Here is a 10,117-nt window from a genome sequence, read left to right as displayed (position 1 = left end):
GGTTGGGAATTGGGATAATCCATAGAGGAATAAAATTTTTTAAAAAAAATTTAACTAACATGTGCCCTTTAGAACACAAGATAGATACAAAACATATTTATTAAAAAAAATAATTTTTTTATATTTTTAATAAAAACTTTTTCAATTTATAATCTTAACATATTCCTAGATAAACCCTTAAAAAAACAAAAAAAAATAGACCAACTATTAACTATAAAAAAAGTTTAAAATATAATAAACTCGAATTAAATATCAGATAGTTTCAAAACTTTGCAAACCAATAAACAGAAAATATATACCTAGGTATAAGTAACCTATATAGATTTGAATGCTGATCCATCAAGCACGAAGTGGATAACGTATGAAAATGATCTCTTAATTTTTTTTAATAACCAAAAAAATAACATTAATTTTATAAGTGAGACAAAAAAAACCATATAAAATTATTAAAGATTAAAAATCATACTTTACTTTCTTAATTTTTTTTAACAATTAAGAAGATCCATTCCCAATAACGTATGCATGATCAGATTATACTATTGTATTGACTTAAAAATCAGTTTACGATGAAAAAAATTCAAACGAGAAAAAAATAAAATAAAATAATAAAAATGATTGTTCCCCCAAAACCAAATACCAAATCAGGTCTGGCACGTAGTCTAGACTCTATAGCAGTCAATACAAGGATCCATCAGCGCGTTACAAGTATAAACAAAATTCACGATGTTAGTGGTGATAACAATTAGGAAATTTCATCAACAGCTTTCACAAAAGTTTCAACGGAAATTTTTTGCATCTTCACTGAACCGTTCGAGCAGGCCCTCGATACTCATAGTGGTAAGGTCCGCCTTATCTCTTACCCGCACGCTCACCTGGAAAAGCAAGGTTTTAGGGAAATTAATAGATTGAAGGAAAGATAGCAACACACAATCAGGAACCTATTTTATATAAACCAAAAAAAATTGAAAGAAATAAGGTAAGGTTTGGTTGGGAGAAAAAAAATATGGCAAGAAAGTTCAGGGATCGAATTTAAGCGAGTTCATACACGAAATTTTTCACCCCATTTTTAACGCCCTGCAAACCTACCCCAAGGAAAATTGCTTTTTGATAGAAAACCCTTAACTGAAAGAGTAATCCAACAAAATTGAAGTCTAGCACAAGCATCTTAGTGTTGTCATGCATTTTTGCATGACTTAAGTATCCAACAATTGGCCAAACTAAACGTCTAACCATTCAGGCTCGACCGTTATCTGGCAAGTCCTAAAGCATCCCTTTCTTACCTTCCTCCCTAATGCTAATCAAGGAAACTATTAAATGGTCTGTATATTCTAAAGATATTAAATCCCTGACCATGTTTTTGTGAAGACATAAATTTCTAAGCAAAATTAAGTACTTATAGGGCTTTGACCACTGAAAAAAGAGTGACATAAGTCGTTCTATTGACTAATAGAAGTACCCTGTGTTCCAAAAACAAAAAAACTATATATAAGTATTTAATTTTGGTTAAAAAATGTGTCCATGCAATGAATGGTTAGGGACCCTTTTATCCCTTTTATACAAGATTGAACATTTTCTTTGGATAACATACTACCGGGACACATTAATTCACCTCCAAGAACATGCATAATCACTAATTTCAATTTATAATATTTTAAAAGTTGTATATATAAATCTAAAATTAGTGGTGCATGTTCCTGAAGCACAAAATATATGTTCTCAGGGAGCATGCAATAATTTCTCGCAATTAGAAGGATTAATAGGAGGATCTATATTTTGATCATTGTCTCGCTACAATTAGCCAATTTGTAAAGACTTCAGCTAAAATTAGGCTCAACAACAGCATTGGGTAAAAACACAATGAAATGCATATGAAGACACCTTAGTCGGGTTCTGGGAACGTAGCTAGAAGATTGGCTAAGAGTAAAACTTGAATTAGACTAGCAATTTATTTATCACAAAGCGTAAATAAGAAGCACCTGTCCAGTTTCTGCTTCCTGCTCTCCAACAACCAAGATGTAGTTGTACTGTGCTAGCTGAGCCTCTCGCACCTGCAGCTTGGCATAACTTTCAATTAAGACATTTATTTGGCTAAGAGATTAGTCATAACAAAGTCAGAACAAATTAAATAGAAGTAAAAGTTTACTTTTCATTTGATACGATTGGCCTCCGATTAAAAATTCAGAACATATTAGATGTATTTGCAAGATTAAAGAAGTGTAAACATACCACACAAAGATACCAATAACATTAAATACACCCAGCTTACATATAGATGTATTTGGCTAAGCTTTCAGGTCAATGGGGAAAAATTAATACCAAGTACTAAGAATTGAAAACTTGGTTTCTCAATATGTTGTACACAATAATTTTTATAAAAGGAATTCATGTTGAACACAATAAAACTTGGCTGTAAACATTTCATCGCGCAGTAGATCAAAACAATGTTAGCATTATTGTCATATCAAATGAATGAAACATTGGACTATAGCCAAAGTATCAATTCAGGATGATTTCGTCACCTTCTTTTGAATCTTCCTATCTGTTAAATCAGCATCAACATGAAACCCTTTGCTGTAGATTTCATCTTTCACCTATCAAATTGCAGCACGAGAAAATGTTATCTAATAAATTAACAACTTGTTTTAGTAGCCATAAATTACAAGTGTCCCAATAAAAAGTAAGAAGAGAATAATGCAAAGCTAACTAATTGATTCAATTTTAACCATATGCAGAGAAACTCGCAGTATTTAAGAAAACATGAAGATCATCAATGTTGTAATAGCTTTATATATTACTAACATAGGATGCCACAGAATTATAATTCCCAATAGTGTTATCCCATGATATATCCAGTACACATCACCCTACTCATTTTATGTGATAAATTTACAACAAATAGAACCTAGAAGTAATGTACCTTCTCTGCATAAGCTTGTGATTTCTCCGACACAGGGCAAACAATTGCTTGACGAGGACTTAGCCAGAAGGGCCATTTACCCTTGTAGTGCTCTAAAAGTATGGCAAACATGCGCTCAACAGATCCTAGAATGGCCCTGTGTATCATGACAGGCCTCTCAATCTTGGCTTCATCCTCAGCCGAGTATTCCAACTTAAAACGATCAGGTAGTTGGAAATCAAGCTGCAAGCAAACACAGCAAACTACCAGTTAAGTTATCCAAAGCTTACTCAGGTGAGAATGTAAATCAAGTTACGGTATAAACCTGCAAAGTTGCGCACTGAAATTTCCTACTCAATGCATCAGATACATCGATATCAATCTTTGGTCCATAGAATGCACCATCCCCTTCATTCAGCTGCAAGGAATTATTGAGAAATAAGCACAAAGATCACAGTTTACAAGTGAATGACACATTCTATAGTCAAGAAAAATAAAATGAAGCAGGTAAACATGTAATCACAATCATATTCATCAACTTTTATACAATAGGGACTGCTGATTGCCCATTCTGAATCAATTGTAATCAGAATTATAGCCAATATGATCAAAGCAACATTATGAACTTAATAATAGAAATTAAAGACTTCTTGAAATCATAAAAATGATGATATAATTACCTGCCAAGGCTTCCCAAATTCATCCAGAGCTTCCTTAAGGGCACTTTCAGCTTTCTCCCATGTTGCTGTTTCTCCTATGGATTTCTCTGGCCTCTACTCAAGTTTTCAACACACGCAGAGGATGATAAACAGACAAATAATAAGATAGATGTTACCATGTGCAGAAAGAACAACAGTACAGATTAACAAAACTTCTTTGCTTGGATGAGAACAAGAAAACTAAGAAAGGAAAACAAAGTTTGTAAAAGGAATTCACATAAGAACCAGTGCTGCAAGGAATTTAATCATGAAGCCCAACATAAAGTTACTAGCAAATTGCCAACTTCATTGGTTTTATAAAATCCCATATAACATTCAATTGGAAATTTGGAATCACATCCAGAAACCCAACTACTGACCAGAAAAGTGCAACATAGATAAAGCATCTTTGGCAGGTAGAAAACATGCCATCAAGGTAGAAAAATACATGGGGTTTGAACCTAATGATGTTTCCAATGAAGCTTTAACACTATCAGGAAATATGGAGGTCGTTCATCTGAGATTTTGTATATTTTTAATATTGATTACATAAAACTTATCAACAAGAAAGAACGAAAGAAGAAGAATCACCATTAAAATTTAAAATTACAATTTTATCTTGCCAGAATTAATGGAGTTCTATAAACCAAACCTACTGGTGTATAGGAAAATGCAGATAAGATACTATCAACAGCCTAAATAGGTTTTTTGAAAACATCAAAAGAGGCATGTAAGCACATTAAGAACAATAAAGAGCACACCGTTGAAAGCTTGAGATCGTATGTGAAACCAAATATTTCATAGACATAATCGATGAACTTCAAGGCTTCTCTAACTTCATCCTTTATCTGTAAATTGAATCATATTAATAATTCCACCCTCAACTCGAAAGAGAAAAATTTCTTGTTCACAAATTTGAAGATCAACTCACCTGAGACTCCCTGCAAAAAATATGTGCATCATCCTGTGCAATATTTTAAGGAAATGCTGTTAACAACATAGGACCTCAAACAGAGCAGAAATCAGAACTAAAAACACTGTATTTGATCTAGATAACTAATTTGCAATGTTACTAGAGCTGCAATTATTTCATAATTGGAAAAATGAACAAAAACCATCAGCTGCCTTGCTGCAACAAATTTTTATGATGTTTTTACAACTATGACTATATGAACATTAATATGAGTCCAAGTGTCTGAAGGGAATTTCAAAACCCCTAATAACTGGTTTGTTTCAGAAAGCTAATGTCTCCATTTCAAGGGACCTTACTATGCTTCTCACTAAATGTAAACTAAAATATAAAATAAAAAACAAAAATAAAAATTGCAACTCAAACATGTACTTCAAATCTCTTGTAAGGAATTTCCATACTTGGAATTTGCAGTGCATATGCCTATAAATTGAAAGGATCTTCTGTGAATCACAAGAATCTATGCCTACCTGGACATTATTTGGAATAGAAAGAAAAGAAAGGCAGCAACTAAACTTTATTTGGAAATAACTAAGTTTGAAATACAAAAATAAATAAAGCAATGTTTTAAAAGAGTGAGTTAAATCCCTTGTATCAACTTTGCATTTAATGTCTCTGTTTGGTTTTAGCAGCTCGGGGAAGAAGATACCTGCTGAAATCTCCTAACACGTGTCAATCCACTCAAAGCACCACTAGCCTCATTTCTATGCAAGACCCCAAAATCAGCCATGCGAAGGGGAAGTTCTGCAGAACCATTAAATAATTGTGAGATGAAATTACACATATAAGATTTTAACTTAGTTCTTCATTATGTCCACTTTGAACATCGTAGACTCAACCATGTACCAATTTGTCTATTATATATCAGACCACAAAAACATACTTTCTTTATTATCCTAAATTCAATGTTAAAATCTTGAATACCCTAGCCACACCAAGTAAGCATATATAGGAGATGCTACCTAAGGACATAAATGTCAAAATATTTGTTACTTACCCCTGTACGAGCGAACTCTATGCTTGAAGACCAAGCAGTGCCCTGGGCAATTCATTGGTTTCAGCCCAAATTCGTGCTTTTCAATCTAGAACAGATCAAACACCAGATTGCTTCCAGAGATCCATGTTAAATACATTTGGAGATATGACCTGATGATTGAAAGTATTAAGTGTTTGAATAAAAAATCACTTTTCTCCATATCAAGAAACTTTACGCCAATGTTTAACCTCTTGATAGCCCCTGACTCTGTATTGACTCTCTATGAAACCTATCAATTTTTTGTATACCAGTGCACCATGTGGAAGGAAAAACCAGCTTCCTGGGCTGGCATAAAAAAAGATGAATTGTGATGCATCAGAAAACGAAGCTTACTAAGAGCTGCAAAAAGACAGTAAGTACACCCTTTTATACCTCCATTCATGATGAAAAATAAGCTCCTGTTTCACTCCCAAAATCCTGTGATCATACTTTTTAGCCTCCTCCAGCCTAAGCAAATATTCCTGGAACAGAATTATAATTTCAAGATATAAAATCATAACATCAAGATTGGTAATAGATAATCTATATTCTTTTTTATTCGTCGGATTACTGGCAGGCAATATTTTACTATTTCTGTAGCAGTACACATAATTTCAAACATCAAATGAGCATCTAGAATACCAGGCCATTAGCAGCTATTAGTTGGTTATTCAGTAATATTTCACAAGGTATGGAAACTGATCATTCAATCTGCCACAGCTCAGTTTACAGCTGGATATTCTATTCCAAAGAAATTAGTAAAGAAATGAAGATCACCTTTAAACTCTTCTGATCAGGATAAGATATGCCATAAACTCTTTGTAAAGTCTCCCGATCTTTGTTCCCCCTCCAATATGCTGAAGAAGCCTAGAATTGCAAAACCACCAATAACAAAACTACTTGTGATTAACACATGTCTCCAAATAAATCAAACTTTGTCGAACACATATCCATAAACAAAATTTAAATAAATACCTTCAAACAGGCAATTGCCTTAACAAATGAAGTATTGGGTATATGTGGTCCACGACACAGATCTACTAGTGGACCACATCTGTATACTGTGATAGTTTTATCAGCAGGCAAATCATTGATAATTTCAACCTGATGACAATAGCAAGAACATAGCATAAGCAACATGATATCATAGGCTACAGAAGAAACAAAATAAGCAATGTGTTGTTCAGATCAATATGGTAATGTGGTGCAAAAGATAACAGAACTACTACACTGCTATGCTTGCCTTGAACATATTATCTGAAAACATCTCAAGTGCTTGATCACGTGTTACTTCAATGCGCTCAAAAGGTTGTTTCTCCTGTAAGCATAATGCTCATCAACCATCATGTACATTAAGGGAACTACAAACTTATCATACTGAGCAATAACACTCAAAAAAATCCAAAAACTTTGCATTAGCAATTTAGCATACTAATAAAAAGGAATAGCCAACTAACAACCAGATGAAGAATTCTCATTCACAGGGTTGAAATTTAAAATCTTTTGTGAATACCAGACTGGCAGAGTACAAATATTCTCAAAGCCACAGAAATTTTGAGATGCCATTCAGTACATTATTACAAAAATTGTCAAGCTAATAGATAACAATCTAACAACTATTGGCTATTGATTACAAACACACACAGTAACAAGAAACAACTCTATAAATATGCACACATAAACACACAGAGAAAAGAAGGATGAGAAATACCCCTGCTGCCTTCAACGCCCCAGCCTCAATTTGCTTGAAATGATCATCATTCAATCCCAAGTCACCATAAAACGCATCATAATAGAAACCCTGCAACAACATCCACATTCTCATCCATACTATTTATCTTGCAACAAAATAATAAAACCAGAAAAATGATCTATCCTCCTAAGTATGCATCTACTTACTAAATAGAGCGAGTTGAAGATGACTGCTGTTTAAGATTTCAAGGCATTGGAAGTATCTACCTTTTTTACTCTATTTAGTATGCAGGAACATGTTTCCGAGTTTTTTGACGATGCTATATCATTACTCAGTGTAACAACACAAACAGCATGACTGGCAATAATGAAATTTCTCTCGAGAAAACTACATATTTCGAATCCTAAACCAAGTTAAATCCAAGTAGAAAGAAACAATTCACCTCTCCTCTTGTAGTACAAGGCCCAATGCAGAGCTTGCATCCGTACTCCAACTCAAGCGACTGCAAAGAGAAAACCACCGTCATTTTCACCATCAACTCCAAAATCAAACAGAATAATAAAGAAATAAAATCGAAAAACGTTCCGAATTGAAGAAAACTACCTGGCCAAGAATGTGAGCGCTAGAATGCCAGAACGTATCGCGGCCTTCGTCGTCTTCGAACTTGTAGATCCTGAGTTCGCAATCCTGCTCGAGAGGCCTGGCCATGTCCCATAGCACACCATTGACCCTCGCGATGAGTGCGTTGTTGGCGAGGTTCTTGGAAATCTCTTTCGCCACATCGAACGGTGTCGTTTGCCACTTGGCGGCGTCCTTGACCGTGCCGTCGGGAAGTGTGACCTTGATTGGATCCGGCGACAGTGAGAGGCGCTGGGTTTTCTGCTCGGCCTGGATGGACTCGAACATCTTGATACGCTTCGGAATGGCAGCGTTCAGGTACTCATCGTCCTTGGGGTGGGGCACCATGGCGGTTACGGTGGAGTAAAAGAAGTAACCGAGATTGTGGAGGGGAGAGAGTGGGGAAGAGGAGCTAGTAGCGTAGCGGCGGAGCTGGATTAGAGAGCATAGCATAGCATAGTGTGTGTGTTGGGGTTTATGGATTTTATTTTTTATTTTTTATTTTATATTTAATTTTTTCATTTATTTATTTTTCAATACCTGCAGTCAGAACCCTTGTTAGTGAGGTTTAGGGTTTTTTTCTTTTGTTGACTAGTTTAGGGTTTTTATTTATGTTTACCAAATTTACAACGGAGACTTTATTATACCTTTTTTCTTTTTAATTATCTTCTTGAATCATTTTAATTCTTTTAATTAGGTCTTTATTGCGATAAAAATATTTGAGTTAATAAAATATTTTAATTTTTAATTAAAGATACAGTAAGTAATTAGTAAATTTATTTATCTATTCTATTTTTCTATCTATTTTATTATATAAAAATTAAATTTTTATACTTAATGATAAAGTTGATGTGACATACTTTTGAAAATATTTTTCGATTTATTTTTTTAATTCATTAAATATAATTTATTACGATAAATTAATTATATCAACTAATTGATTTGATTAGATATTTAAACATCACACAATTTATTATAATTTATATCAATTTAATTTGGTAGTATTTTCTAATTTATTTATTTTAATATTCTGTTAGTATTTTTTAATTTATTTCTTTTAATTTATTAAACTAAATTTATTGTGTGTATTAATTAATTAATTTGATTAATTTATTAGTCATTAAACTAATAATTTATAAATAAAATAGGCAATTAAGATATTTTCAATTAATGATCATATCAAATTAGATCAAATCATATCTATTCAGTCAAATTCATGATATTAAGGACCAAACTAAAATAAGATGATTTTTTATTTATTCAAATTGAATGTAATAAATACAAATTAATTTTATTAGATAATCATGATCTAATGGTCTTTTATATATAGATGGTCAAACAAATTTATAAGAACATCTCTAATGCTTGGTATTAATTTTATTTTATTTGTGGATTATATATCATAAGATTTGATTTGAAATTTAATGTAAAATTTGTCACTCCAATGCTTGGTTGAAACTTAATGTAAAATTTGTCACTCCAATATTTAGTTTTATTTCAATTTAAATTTTAAATTATTTTTTATTATTTTAAATAAATTTAATTAAATTGTGAAAATTTAAATAAAATAAAAATATAAAATTACAAAGTTAATAATTATATACCATATAGCGGTGAACGCGCATCGGTTATGGCCAAAATTTCTATTCGATCTGCACTAAAATAATTGGATCGGATCCAATATTCGCAGTTTTTAAGTTCGGATCCGATCCATGTGCGGATCAGATCGGATATATCCGCAAAACACAAAAATATTTTTAAAAGCTTATTTTTATTAAAAATATCAATAAAATTTATTTTTCTATTCTTTTAAATATGTTTACTCTTAAAATATTAGTAAACATACTTTTCTTAAATAATAAATTAAAATAATACAACATATATAATAATTATTAGTTGAGATAAAACATAAAAAGAATATTTATTTATTTATTTCTTTATTTTTGCAGATACGCAAATATGTAAATCGGATATGCGAATATCTATACAAAATCTGCAATCCGATCCGATAGTCTTGCACATCGGATCCATATCCGCATTTTCCAAGTCAAATTCGGATAAACACCACGAATATGCGGATCAAATCCGATCCATGAACACCCTAAATTATCATATTTAGATTATAGAAAAATTAGAATTTTATAAATAATTTAAAAAATTACGTTAAATCATTTACTGTAAGATCAAAATTGATACCTAAAATTTGATCTCATTGGAGCTGCTCTAT

General features: G+C 32.3%; 1 protein-coding gene across 1 annotated transcript; it reads right to left on the bottom strand.

The window, feature by feature from the left end:
• Positions 1-584: 584 nt before the first annotated feature.
• Positions 585-8,366, bottom strand: LOC107488869 (threonine--tRNA ligase, mitochondrial 1-like). The gene is given in 19 exon segments (XM_016109644.3): positions 585-872; positions 1,977-2,048; positions 2,520-2,591; positions 2,918-3,139; positions 3,222-3,314; positions 3,577-3,669; positions 4,356-4,442; positions 4,526-4,558; positions 5,214-5,308; positions 5,562-5,662; positions 5,664-5,710; positions 5,789-5,885; positions 5,973-6,061; positions 6,357-6,446; positions 6,555-6,683; positions 6,823-6,897; positions 7,291-7,380; positions 7,715-7,774; positions 7,876-8,366. Coding segments are annotated over 19 exon segments (2,109 nt in total). The 5' UTR covers positions 8,344-8,366; the 3' UTR covers positions 585-776.
• Positions 8,367-10,117: the final 1,751 nt, after the last annotated feature.

The sequence above is a fragment of the Arachis duranensis genome, chromosome 5 (genome assembly GCF_000817695.3).
Source record: "Arachis duranensis cultivar V14167 chromosome 5, aradu.V14167.gnm2.J7QH, whole genome shotgun sequence".
NCBI lineage: Eukaryota > Viridiplantae > Streptophyta > Magnoliopsida > Fabales > Fabaceae > Arachis > Arachis duranensis.
The sequence above is the reverse complement of the archived record's forward strand: the minus strand, read 5'-3'. Positions and strand labels throughout refer to the sequence as shown.